The sequence below is a fragment of the Thunnus maccoyii genome, chromosome 23, assembly GCF_910596095.1.
Source record: "Thunnus maccoyii chromosome 23, fThuMac1.1, whole genome shotgun sequence".
Taxonomy (NCBI): domain Eukaryota; kingdom Metazoa; phylum Chordata; class Actinopteri; order Scombriformes; family Scombridae; genus Thunnus; species Thunnus maccoyii.
In genome coordinates this window covers 17,203,049-17,216,152 of record NC_056555.1, presented here as the reverse complement: position 1 = coordinate 17,216,152, position 13,104 = coordinate 17,203,049, and the positions used below count along the sequence as shown (strand labels likewise).

The 13,104-nt window shown below is 37.9% G+C and overlaps 3 protein-coding genes across 3 annotated transcripts; 2 read left to right on the top strand and 1 right to left on the bottom strand.

Moving 5' to 3' along the window:
* Window positions 1-27: 27 nt before the first annotated feature.
* llph (LLP homolog, long-term synaptic facilitation factor) lies at window positions 28-2,508 on the bottom strand. The gene is made up of 3 exons (XM_042403648.1): window positions 2,408-2,508; window positions 798-1,026; window positions 28-530 (listed from the first exon to the last, which is right to left on the bottom strand). The coding sequence occupies exons 2-3, from the start codon at window positions 1,012-1,014 to the stop codon at window positions 367-369; spliced, it is 381 nt and encodes a 126-aa protein (XP_042259582.1). The 5' UTR covers window positions 1,015-1,026; window positions 2,408-2,508; the 3' UTR covers window positions 28-366.
* A 108-nt stretch (window positions 2,509-2,616) lies between these two features.
* Window positions 2,617-5,084, top strand: pex26 (peroxisomal biogenesis factor 26). Its single transcript, XM_042403647.1, has 6 exons — window positions 2,617-2,983; window positions 3,078-3,218; window positions 3,805-4,121; window positions 4,223-4,363; window positions 4,495-4,593; window positions 4,681-5,084. The coding sequence occupies exons 1-6, from the start codon at window positions 2,775-2,777 to the stop codon at window positions 4,773-4,775; spliced, it is 1,002 nt and encodes a 333-aa protein (XP_042259581.1). The 5' UTR covers window positions 2,617-2,774; the 3' UTR covers window positions 4,776-5,084.
* An 815-nt stretch (window positions 5,085-5,899) lies between these two features.
* usp18 (ubiquitin specific peptidase 18) lies at window positions 5,900-12,669 on the top strand. Its single transcript, XM_042403475.1, has 10 exons — window positions 5,900-6,183; window positions 7,695-7,791; window positions 8,015-8,157; window positions 8,249-8,328; window positions 8,423-8,557; window positions 9,525-9,620; window positions 9,702-9,863; window positions 9,942-10,073; window positions 10,340-10,383; window positions 12,196-12,669. Exons 1-10 carry the CDS (start codon window positions 6,126-6,128, stop codon window positions 12,266-12,268), a joined length of 1,020 nt encoding a protein of 339 aa, XP_042259409.1. The 5' UTR covers window positions 5,900-6,125; the 3' UTR covers window positions 12,269-12,669.
* Window positions 12,670-13,104: the final 435 nt, after the last annotated feature.

Here is a 13,104-nt window from a genome sequence, read left to right as displayed (position 1 = left end):
AAAATATAGTTAACAGAACAAGTCACATGACCGTAATACATTTCTTTAATCTTAGTACAAAATGATTTAACTTGTAGCAGAGAATACACGTCTAACACCTCCGTTGCTATGTTGCACTTTGAAGCCAGACAGATTTTTTTCTTAAAACTTGTCTTGACGTCAAAATGGAGCTGCTGTTCTGTAAGAATAAACAGAACGACAACAGGCTCTGAGGCACAACCATGAACCTTGTAGTTCACCGAGAGAATGAGATTCAATAGCAGAAGTCGACAGTTATCATGTATAAAAGACTACATGAAATAATCAGAGGCTTCTGCGTTTAAAGTCTTTAAGGCAAAGCAAAGATCTTTCTGGTTTCCTTTGCTTCTACCAGGCGATACCCTTCTTCTTCTTGCCCTGACCACCTTTCTTTGTCGTCCGTTTGGCTTTCATCTTCTTGGCCTGCCGTTGGCTCATCCATGCAGGATACTGTCCATGTTCATTCAGCAGAGTTTTCTTGCTGCGCTTGCTGTCCATATCCATTTTCCCATCTATAAAAACACAAAAGGCAAAGATGTGGAACGATAGTAAAATAAATATGTGCCAAAAGCAAAATGGTAACATCATGTAGTTACATTTACAGCACTCAATGTCTGCCAAAGGTAATATAACTGTTGGTTGTCATACTCTGAGTGCATGATGTAAATAAATATTATCCTCTGGAGGTGTTTGCAGTAGTAAATGTATAGTACTTTACATCTATGAAAGCTGTTCATTGAATTTCTTTTGGAGCCTGCTGTGCTCGATCTCTCACTCACCGTCGCTCATAGTTTCTGTCATATCAACATCAGCTTGTTTCTTGATCTTGTCAGCCGGCACCACGGTGGCGATCTCCTGCATGTCGCTCATCGCTGCTTCTCCTTTCACATCCAGACTCAGAGCTTGTTTCAGACGGGCCAGCTCTTTAGGGGCATTTTTCTTTCTCTTCTCTGCTCTCATCTTCCTCTTCCATTTACTCCGGAGGCTTTTTGCCATTTTAAGGATTTTCTGAAAAAACAGAAACTGACCAGTCACAACCTTTCTATAGACAATAAAGAGTCAAGGTAGTATGAACACATCTGAATTGATTATGCTTCTTTAAGCATTATGCAACATCCCATATCCATAGAGAAGTAGCTTCACATCATTTTTTCGCTGTAATGTTTCAGTTTTATGTTTAGTCAAGAACTGTATGGAACAAATGGAAATTGTTAGAGTCAAATGGTATAGTTAGCCAGTTTATTAAGTATACATGGCTGCTGGCAGCTAACTTAAACTGTATTAGAGAAGTGTTGATTCAAGTGTATCGTCCTTATGGAGGATGTAGTTTTTTAGAATTTATTTGAATCTTTTCCACACTATTAATTTCAGTGAGAGAAGACAAAATATTAAAAACTCTCAGTGTAGTGCAGTACAATTCAACAACACCAAAAACTACCATAAGATTGAACACCTCTATAAACGGTTTAAAAAAACATGAACCACATTAGTTTTAGTGATGTAGACTTAACAAACTGGCAAATGAGTGTTTCTGAAGAGTTTTAACCCCATGACAGAGTGTGGATGGTTTGTCCTTCTTGCTCATTTTAATAATTATGTTACCTTAATTTTCTTATGTTGATCTTAACGTTTCACATAAGTCTCACATCACGTCAACGCATTTGTTACTGTTTGATGATTTACATAGAGGTTTAACACAAATTGGCTTCTATGTAAACTTCAAAGCTGCACCAATTGGTCAATTAATCGATTAGTTGCCAACTATTAAATTAATCACCAACAATTCTGATAATCGATTAATCGTCTGGAATCATTCTTTAAGAAAAAAAGGCCAAATTCCCTTATAACAGCTTATATTTTCTGTTTTCTTTATTCTTCTATGACAAACTAAATATCTTTGGATTGTGACAGTTGAGGACGTCAGCATGGGCTTAGGCAAACAGCGATAGGTTGTTTTAGGACATTATATAGACTAAACAACTGATCGATTAATCGAAAAAATTAACACATGAAAATAGTCGTTAGTTGCAGCTCGTATCTTCCAATGGCCTTTAAATAAGATAAAAACCAAGGACTTGCTCGCAATTTACATGACCTTACTTGTTCACAAATCAACTAGAAAACACAGGTTAACGTTACTGGAGGTTATGTTGTCTCTTGGATAATTATATTAGATTTATAGATATTAACTCGCTACAATGGCACATGCTTAACTAACCGTTTTAGCACATTAACAGCAAAGCTAAGTAAACAGCTAGCTAGTTAGCTAGCTATCCAGCTGCTAACTGTTCTTGTCAAAACGCACACCTACACGCGAGTTAATTCAACATGATATAAACTACAAACTGCGAGCAAAATTTCCACAATATAAACAATGAGTGTAACTTACAGAAAACTAGTTTATAGACGCTGAAAATTCTCCGTAGACACACACTGACTGCTCCGTACATACACGTGTTTACAAGATGAAAAAAAAAACTACGTGATGACGCAATTTGAAGAAGCTGCAATATGATTGGCTGTCTGAGGCAACGTGAAAATCGTGCCGTCTGATTGGCTAATACGTTCAATCCAGGAAATATTAAGGGATCATGAAACGTAAACAAGAAGTGGAGGAGAGGACAGTGGATAATTCACGCCTCCAAGCACGCTTGTTTTACAAATAGCGTTAAAATAAGCTGCTGAAAGTGAAGCTGTAGCTCGTTACGTTGTGGCTAGTTGTGTTTTCTGCTGTTTTTCTCTTAATTTTGACAGTAATGAGCAGCTCTTGTACTAGTCTGGCTCCTGCTCGCAGCTTCGGCTCAGTCTGCAGCCCTCCGCTCTCTTCTACTTTAGCGGAGATGTTCAACATGCTAGAGTCGGCTGCAGAGAAATTGATGGTCCATAAAGATTTCCAGGCAGCCTTTGACACATGCGACAGAGGCCTGGAGAGTCTCGCCAGCATGGAGCAAGAGGACAACAACAGGTGCCAGTCTGAAGCTCACTCCTTCCCCGAATGCACCACATGTTGCACGACTTTTTTTATTCACTCAATGTTTTCTGTGTTTTTGTCTCCTCAGGTGTGCAGAGTTAAAGGCCGGCTTCTGCATCTTAGGGATTCAAGCTCTGGCTGAGCTGAATCAGTGGCATGGTGTCCTCTCCTGGGTCCTTCAGCATTATGAGCACCATGAGAAAATACCAGCTAAAATAATGCAGATGTGGTGAGTAGAGCTGAAGAAGACATTTAAAAATGTCGCCATGGGCTTTGGGAAACTGTGATCAACATTTTTCCATTTTCCAACCATTTTCTGACATTTTAAGGACCAAACAACTAATCGATTGATCAAGAAAATAATCACCAGATTAATTGATAATAAAAATAATTGTTAGTTGTGGTCCTACTTAGCAGATCAACAGAAAATTAAGTGCCAAAATATTATGGTTATCAAATAACTGTTTTGTTGATTTTCTGATTGAATATCTTTAGATTTTGACTGTTAGTCGGGCAAAACAAGCAATTAAAAACAATTACCTTGGACTCTGGGAAATATGATGGGCATTTTTCACTATTTTCTGATGTTTCATATACTTAAAAAGTAGTTAATAATCAAAAATAATCAAGAGATTAATCAGTTATGAAAATTAATCATTAGTTGCAGCTCTAATGGTGAGGAATCTGAGGAACTTTGAGGAAAATCAAAGTAAATAACTTACATCGGTGGTGCAACTAACAATTGTTTTCATTATGGACTATTTTCTCAATTAATCAATTAATCATATTTAATTAACTTTCTCTTATATTGGCAGCATACTTCTTTACTCCAAGGTGAGCGAGCCAGCTGTGATGCAGGAGGCGGCCAGAGTTTGGTTACATTGCCTGTCCAACAGTAGAGTAGCGGGGTTTGGGACCGTTGCGGAGCTGTACCTGCTGCATGTCCTCGTGCCTCTTGGACACACAGAAGAGGCACGGGAGCTGATCACCGGTGAGGTTGGAAGCGATGCGTTCACAGAAGACCAGAAGCAGATGGCGATGGATGTTGTAGAAGAAAAACAGCAACAGAATAAAGAAAATCCTCCTTGCAACCCAAACTCTGAAACTGTTGCTCAAACTGTTTCAACAAAAGGTTAGAAATATCAGTTTAGTCCTGATGACATGCATTAAACCTCCTCACATAAATGCCAACATACATGTTGATAGTTCTCCTAATTTGTTTGTGTTAAACAGGAAGTGTAATCCATAAACTGGAAGGCATGCTCAGGCTTCTCTACAGAAGACTGTTGGTGCCCGGTTCCGGCTCCTTCTCTCTGCGGAGAGTCTTTCTGGCTGCCATCCTTCTCTACATGCTTCTTGTCCGAATGGATCCAGGTGGGATAAAATGTTTTTTTTTACATCTCAGGCATGTTGGTTACATCACTAGGCCTTGCTGAAAGATAAAGAATTTGAGTGGAAATAAATAAATGGCTGTATTAGTTTTTCTTCCTGTTCTTTGCCCGCAGCTCTTCCGTCTTCATTCATGTGGATTTCCAAACTTCTTCAACTGCTCAAACAGATGTGGAGTGCCATGTTTGCGCCATATTATCAGACCCTCACTCAAAGTAAAAGACTGTAAAAGACTGAAAATCTATCTAACTATATGTTTTATCCATCATTTTGATTCAGTTTCACTTTGCTTTGTTTTGTAGGAAAACATGGTTTAGTCCCTTTTTACCTACGAAAAGCATCAGTCATATTAACAACTTTTGTTACTCCAAATATGGACAATCCCAGTAATCTCTGAGTCAGAAACCACTGAGATCAAAAATCAATATTACATGAGTGTCCTGGTCAAGATAACAGCAGCACACAGAACATAAAACATGTTTACTAAATGTATGATAAAATGTGAAAGGAATAATTAAGGATCAACAAACTAGATGTGATGAAATGGTTAATGTAATACATACTGTGTGTGTGTGTGTGTATATATATAAATAAATATTTAATACTAATATAGTCTACAAATTTTATTTTTTAAGGTTTGTAAGAGTTATTCAGACTCCTGTACAACTGGAAAATAGATTCAAATAAAGGGAAACAATTTTTTTAATAGCTGCACATGAGTGATACTTTTCTTTGAACACAGTCCACACATTAAGGTTTGATGCATCAGCTTGTCTTTTGGCACTAAAATGTAAAGCATAGCATAAAGCATATTTTAAAAATGTCTACAGGTAGTCACTTCTTTAGACGTGTGTGTGTGTGTGTGTGTGTGTGTGTGTGTGTGTCTATCAGGTATTACTCATGTTGTGGCGACATACAGTCCCTGTCAGATGTTTTGACACACCTTGAATGGGAAAGAGTCTACATTTTTGACTGTTATTGTAAATCTGTTTACACAGTCACATTTTAGGGACTTGCCTCCCTTTTTGGGACAAAAAACAAGTCCCCATAATGTGATTTGTTCAATTTTAGGGTAAAGACTTGGTTTTTTCAAATGTCTATTTTTGTCCAAAGATATTCAGTTTATTATCACAGAAGACTTAAGAAACCAGAAATATTCACATCAGAGAAGCTGCAATCAGAGAATTTGGACTTTGGACAATATCACTTATCAAAATAGTTGGTGATTATTTTAATAGTTGTCAACTAATCGATTAATTGACTAATAGTTGCAGCTCTAAAATTTAACACTGTAAATTGGGAAAGTTTGCATAATGAGGCTGTCAGTATTAACTAAGTCAAACTAAATTTTGAATGCAGGATTTTTACTTGTAATGGAGTATTTATTAATTGTGGTATTGTTTCTTTAACTTAAGTAAAAGATCTCAGTACTTCTTCCACCAGACTAGTAATTAATTACCAATAGTTATTGCACCTGGCGACTCGTTTAAGTTTCGATTCCGGCGAAGCGAAGCGACGCGGCGAACACAGAACTGTAAACCGAAAGTGAACCTTAAGCTGATGTGCCGGGGTGTGTTTACATAGAGATGTGCGGGGCTTGAACAGCCCATTTCACGATAAGTAACGAAACATATGATCCATATCCTTTCAATAAACCGGTTTATGCAATGCAGGAGGGACAAGTCTTCGTCTGTCCGTCAGACATTCAGTCGGTAAACTGATACCGTGCGAAGCGAAGTCTACACTGATGGGTGCAAGGAACAATAGGCCTTCGTTTGCATTTGATGTGAGGGACCTCCGCTTCGGTAAGTGGACCTTATTTAGTCTGTCTGATGATGATTTTTAATATTAAATATGACTTAAAGCTCATTAAAGCGCTCTTTACAATATAATACAATAACTATAGACTACTGCAGTACATAGTAGTCTATAGCCTGCTACCACTGTGAAAATGAACTTCATAATTACACTGTCAGAGATGTATTGATTCAGTTTAGTTTGAGGATTGCGTTTTATTTGACTGCATTGTAAATAATGTGTGATATATTTGCTCCTTCATATGATGGACTAAATGTTGGAAAGGCCTTTCAAAGCCCAAAACATTGAACTGAGATAGCAGACAAAAGTAGTCTCAACATAAGTGTGGATATTATTCTTGGCACTGCATCATATGGATGTTTCTAGTTTTCTGGTCATACATCTCTATATAATTTAGGGCTGTAATAGTGTGGTTTCTAAATGTCAAAACAAACATTCACCTTTAGATGTTTTGGTACCACTTCCTGATACGTCACCCTTTATAAAGGGTTAATAATTCATTAACTAATGCTTTAACTTTTGGGTTGCCAGTTTCTGGAAAATCTTCCTCCAGCATATATAAGGGTCCCATGTTTCTCAGTTTCTAATAAGCCATCAAGACAGCAGTTATAAATGCTACTAAGTTGTTGATAATGGATCTCTCTCAAGTTTTATTAAGCAATCAACAAAACTTTGTAAGTGGCCAAACATTCTTCCTGATGAGATGAAGTACTAAAAAGACAAAACAAGTTTGATGCTAGAGGAGGATTTTCTGCAACCTGGCAACCCAAAATGTATTCTTATTAATATTGTGTAGTGAATGATTTATTAACCATGAACAAAGCCATTAATTAATGCTTATAAATCCCTTATAAAAGGCAGCTTATAAGAAAGTGGTACTGACATTTTTTCACAAATACTTTATTCTACCTCCTGAAGTTTCTTTGAAAATTCCTGAACGTCTCTAAACCCTCACAGGGGTCCTTACGGATCTCAAGGACCCCAACACCTCTAGAAGTTCATTATGGCTGCTATAACTTAATGATTAAATCAAGATCTCTATGTCCCCGACACTGATCTGTAACGAGTTTGTTTGCGGTCCCATTCTGCAGGACATTTCTCACTGTCTATTACGACATTTTTTATAGGCCTCACAACCAATAAATCCTTCATGTGAGTTACACAGCGTCAAAAGCAAAATACTATGCCTCGGATCCCTGTAAAATAAACCTGCTGTGCATAGAGTCTTAAACCAATAAACCAAGCATGTTTTTCTTGTTTCTCTTCTATAAAATGACTGTTTATTTGAATAAAATATAAACATGATGTGGGTGTTCTGTGAAGCAAGACTTTACTGTTACATTTTTATCTTCTGTTTGCATGCGATGGCCCACTAGCATTCTGGGCCTCTAGGTGGGCACCTGGTGGTATAACCAGCCATGGATAACAATTTCTGGTTCAAGTTATCACAGACAGAAGATAAAAAGTGTTATTTAACCTTAATGTTGGTCTGTCACAGGAATGAGAGGCCTCAGCAACTACCATTTGTCCTGCTGTGTGAACACTTTACTGCAGACTTTTTCTGCCACCTGGGAGCTAGCAGATCTACTAGACAAGTAAGAACACTGATGCTATCCCAGATTTCACTACAATTGTGATTTCTAAGCCAATTTCCAATGCTTTTGATGTTTAAAAACCTCAGAAATCCAGTTAAAGTGATATTTTTTAAAAGTTCTATGACCTTTTGGCTTCATGAAACCATCTCAAAGACTGGACACAAAAATGCTTCACTCATGTACCAAAAAGTGATGATTAACTAGGGTTTTTGGATTGCACAAGGTGGGACGCTGCTGGTGAGAGAACAGACAGCTGTAATGTCCCTCAGCAGCTTAAGAAAGTTCTTGTGGCCATGCGGAGTGACCTCCCTCAGCCAGCTAACCACCATGACTTCTTGCACTGTCTGGACAGAAACTATATTCGACGTAAGAGTCACAAAATTGCACAATAATGCTGCATATTTTTAGGGTTTAGTGGGTTTATTTCACAACTTCTGACAATGGAAATGTTTTGCAGTTAGTGTGCAGCATGACGCTGATGAGGTGTTCCTCTCCATTCTGAACTCCATGCAACAGCAGATGGATGACAAAGCACTGGTTTGTCTTTGCCATGAAAGTAACCATGAATTTTTTCAGTTTTTTTTTAACTGTAAAAGTCAAAATCATCTACAAAGTTTGTTTTTCCTGCCAGGCTCTTGACATCCAGAATCTGTACAAGATTTCAGAGGAGACATACCTCGAGTGTTTAAATTGCAACTCCGTCCAGACTCTGACCACCTACCAGCTCAGCCTGTCGCTACATATCAAGGAAGATCACAATTCTCTGGTGCAGTCTCTCTTTTGTTTAAATGTGGATTGTTTTAAAGAAATATTTTGACATTTTGGAAAATGGGCTCATTTGACGAGCAGTTCAGTTAGATGAGAAGATTGATATCAATCATGCTTGTACGCTAAATATGATTCTACTGCCAGCAGCTGGTTAGCTTAGCTTAGCATAAAACCTGGAAACGGGGGAAACAACTAGCCTGGTTCTGTCTAAAGGTAGTAAAACTTGCCTACCAGCTCCTCTAATTCTCACTCTTTAAAACATTATATCTTGTTTGTTTAATCCGTACAAAAACATACATGTAAAAACAACAGTTTATATTTACACTTTGTCATTTGGCAGACGCTTAAAACAACTTACAAGCGAGGCAAGACAATTTAGTCTTAGAGGACAGTGTCTCAAAAAGAGCCATGGTACAAATCCTCAGGTTGCTGAACAGGTAGATGTGCAATGAGAATGTTTTTTTTTTTTAATTAATAAAGAAATACCATAAACAGCAACAACAAGGTGCTACAAGGTTAAATGGGCTCAAGTGTTGAGGGGTTCACGAAAGAGCTTTTACAGCCGAGGATAACAAGGCTCCACAAAGTCATTCCTCCCGGGCGAGTAGTAGTCCCGTCCCGCACCACAAATTGTCATTTCTACACTTGTTGTTTTTATATGACTTAAACAAACAAGATATAATATGTTAATTAGTGAGCTTTAAAGGTGCTAGTAGGTGAATTTTGTTATTTGGACAGAGCCAGGCTCGCTGTTTCCCCCTTTTTCCGGTCTTCATGCTAAGCTAAGCTAACCGACTGTTAGCTAAAGCCTTATATGTAGTGAACAGACATGAGAGTGGTATCAATCTTCTCATCCAACCCTCAGCAAGAAAGCAGCGAATAAGTGTATTTCTCACAATGTCAAACTTTGTGTTAAACTTTCCTGAATTTGAACATTGAAGTATTTCTAATATGAACCATTTCAGGAAGGCTGCATGAGATCCTTCTTTGAGCACCAGGAGCTAAGGGGCATAGATTGCTGCTTTTGTGCTAAGTGTGGAAAAAAGACTCCATCTAAACAGGTAATGTTTGGTTTAAATGCTTCCCCTAAAAATATATAAGCCAACATCGTCATCAACTTTTGCATCTTTTCTCTTTTTCAGGGAATCAAACTGATCTCCCTGCCTCCTATCTTGTGCGTGCACCTGAAACGATTTCGGAATTACCGTGGTTACACCCGAAAACTTGATTGCAAAGTCAATTTTCCAGAAACCTTCGACCTCTCTGAGATCCCTCGTGAGGCATTCTTAGCAGACTTTGCCCAGGTATTTGTAGGTCCTGTAGAGTATCTGTATCTGGATATTGTGTTTTTTTGTCATCTAAAAGATTATTTGTTCTTCCAGAATGACTGCAAGTACACTTTGTATGCAGTGGTAGTGCACTCTGGTACTGCAATGTTTGGGCACTATACTGCCTACGTTCGTGACAGGAGGGAGCAGCGCTGGTACTATGCAGATGACAGCCATGTAGAAAAGGTGGGTCCTATATGAGTAAATCTCTCTCACGTTTCATTTTTGGCCTTTTACTCATTTAAGACTCTGTTTAAAATAACTTCTTAATCAATCAAACTAAATAGTTAGAGCTTTTACATAAATATCTAATTTTTTATAGTTTATGTTGAGAAATTTGTGTATGAAATGTCTGATCTTATGTCCTCAAGTTTTCTCCCTAAAGAGGCATTTTTATTTTACTACAATTCTACAGTATTTGCAATTAATCTGATTTGTAATCTAACACACAGGCCTCCTGGGAAGAAGTGCAGTCAACATATGGAGGACGTGGCAGGTAAATTGTTAAACATCCAACAGTTTGAAATTTTATGCTTCTTCTGAATACATTTTTGTTCAAAACAAGGACTGTGGATTTTGTCCTCCATCACTGGTTAACATTGTTAGCGCATTTGAACGGGATCTTTAAACAGCCAGTATGAACAGGAGGAATGATTACAGCGAGCAAAACCTGTTTCAATGTCCATGTGGGTACCTGACTGTTGTTTTAAGACAGACTTGAAAAACTGTGAACCTCTCCTTTAGCAGTTTGGGGAAGACCCCTTCCTGTTTCAATATGACAACACAACCACAAAGAAATAGTTTTACCAGTTTGATGTTGAAGAACTTAACCGGCCTGCACAGAGCCCTGACCGCAACACCATCCAACAACTTTGGGATGAACTGGAATGCAGAGTGTGAACTGGGCCTTTTTGCCCAACATCAGTGACTGATGGTTCCTCAAATTCCTGCAAACAAGTTCCAAAATCTCATAGAAAACCTTCCCAGGAGAGTTGAAGGCTGTTATAACAGCCCATTAATGTCCATAGTTTTGAAATGAAATGTTCAACAATCATATATAGGTGTTAAGTTTGGGTATCCGCATACTTTTAGTGATTGTTTATATTGTGTATATTTCTAGATATGATGTTACAGGAGGATACACTCCTCATCTTTTTGTCCTCTACTTAATGATGACATTTAAAGTTTGAAGCTGTCACCACTTAATATGTCACTCAGATTGAATAAAATTGTAAATTTGTAGGTGAGGTGGCAGTTTGCATCTAGCCAGAATTTTGATTCTGTTCTTAGCTTGACATTTTTGGAAATACATTCACTTTCTTCCCAAGGCTTAGATTAGAAGATTGATACCACTCATGCGTTTGTCTGTTCAGTTGGAAGCTGGAGATGTTTAGCTTAGCTTAAAAGATCGTAACTTGTGATTTTTACACTTTGGTTTTAGTACGGATTAAACAAACAAGATATAACATGTTAATTTGTGAGCTTTAGAGGTGCTGGTAGGTGGATTTACCTTTGGACAGAGCCAGGCTAGCTGCTTTCAGTCTTTATGCTAAGATAAGCTAACTGGCCATAGCTTCATATTTACTGTATAAACAGGAGAGCGGTATCAATCTTCTCATCTAACTGTCAGCAAGAAAGCGGATAAATGTATTTCCCAAAATGTCAAATGCTTACCTTTAATTTTGAGAAGGATAGTGTGTAAAAACATGCTTGAGAGTTGTCTGAGCTTCTGATGCAGAGAGCTACTCAGACTTTTATCTCTTCTCACATTAACAAGTCAAATTCTCTGCGTCCAGGTACCACCTATAAAACTTTTTTCTTCAACTAAGTTTGAATGCAGCAACTATGCCTTTAGCAAAAAGTAACAAAAGAAATCACATGACTCCCATTTCAGCCTGCTTAAACTGGCCTCCAGTTGCTTTTAGGGCTAAATTTAAGATTTCTATTATTTAAAGGCTTAAATGCTTTGCCCCTGCTGATACTGTGGAGCTTTTATCTGCCTACATGAGGAAACAGCCTTAGATCTTGAGAAACAAAGCCTTATTGTCTGCTCCTCGGTCAAGATTAAAGTCTTAAGGTGACCGTGTTTTTGCCACGAGGGCTTTCAAACTTACCTTTTTACAGAGGAAATCCGCCTCGTCTGTCTTGTGGTCATATCTGTCAACAACAAATTGCTTTTGCCTTTTTAATCCCTGTTTACTTCATTGAATTTTCTTAATTTGTTACCTTTATCCCTTTCCTGTCACAGCTCTGTATAACTTTGTTTTTTTTTTTTAGAAAAGTAAATCAATTGTGGTTATCTTTACAGAGGAACAGCATACATGCTAATGTACAGAAGAGGCTCGAAAGAGGGGGGACAACAACCTGGATGTTCGGGCTAAAAGGATGGATGCAGATGAATTAAAGTGGGGACCAGGTGCAATAGATAATAAACATAGGAATTTTAAGTGATATGTTTGAAATAATTTATTGTAACTTTTCATTTTAATGTACATGGTGAATTGTTCTATATTTAATGATTTTTCTGACCTCTTAGAGCTGCATATAGGACACCAGCACAGTAATATTTGCCAAATACCAGTAGGTGGTGTTGAAGACTCAAACTGCGGGTGATTCACAGTCAGACCACACACTGTGAACACGCTGAATGATACTAGTGGTTGGTTTGAAGACAATGCTTAGCTTACTTATTCACTGTTTGGGGGGAAATACCTGCATTACGACTAAGTGTTCTTTTTCCTGACACTGCTTTGTAATATATGAGTCACTCATAAAAAAACAATGAAGTCATTTTTTTTTCATTTCAGCTGCCAAAAGCAGCAAAAAATAATTTTCAGCATCCTCAGCTTTTTATCTGGCATTGTAGCTAATGTTTGTTTTGTTTTTTTTTTGCTTTTGTTGATAAGTTTATTCTCTCTGTCTCTCTATCAATGCACAAACACCAGCACATTTCCCATCACCTGAGCTCAAAATGTATTTAAGATACTGAAAAGTTTTTTGTACTGCACGTCTTTATACTTTGAATGCATGTAGGAAACTATCTTGCTGTAAAAAGATTTTTTTAAAAAAAGTTGCAGTTGCAGCCACAGTGCGCGGTATAGGCTGTCAGCAGAGCCTCTAAAGTTCCCACTCACTTCGCCAAGAGTCGGGGGACCGTGTGAAATGGTGCCTATGTGCTGCAGAGCTCTGACAGAATGGAACATGTCTGCACAGTGCC

Bases quoted from the DNA above. Each gene is read 5' to 3' on its own strand.
- llph (XM_042403648.1), bottom strand. From the start codon at position 1,014: ATGGCAAAAAGCCTCCGGAGTAAATGGAAGAGGAAGATGAGAGCAGAG. The intron at 531-797 runs GTGAGTGAGAGA...GTGTTTTTATAG, and splicing joins GACAGAAACTATGAGCGACG to ATGGGAAAATGGATATGGAC.
- pex26 (XM_042403647.1), top strand. From the start codon at position 2,775: ATGAGCAGCTCTTGTACTAGTCTGGCTCCTGCTCGCAGCTTCGGCTCA. The intron at 2,984-3,077 runs GTGCCAGTCTGA...TTGTCTCCTCAG, and splicing joins GAGCAAGAGGACAACAACAG to GTGTGCAGAGTTAAAGGCCG. The intron at 4,594-4,680 runs GTAAAAGACTGT...TTTGTTTTGTAG, and splicing joins TTATCAGACCCTCACTCAAA to GAAAACATGGTTTAGTCCCT.
- usp18 (XM_042403475.1), top strand. From the start codon at position 6,126: ATGGGTGCAAGGAACAATAGGCCTTCGTTTGCATTTGATGTGAGGGAC. The intron at 6,184-7,694 runs GTAAGTGGACCT...GGTCTGTCACAG, and splicing joins TGTGAGGGACCTCCGCTTCG to GAATGAGAGGCCTCAGCAAC. The intron at 9,621-9,701 runs GTAATGTTTGGT...TCTCTTTTTCAG, and splicing joins AAAAGACTCCATCTAAACAG to GGAATCAAACTGATCTCCCT.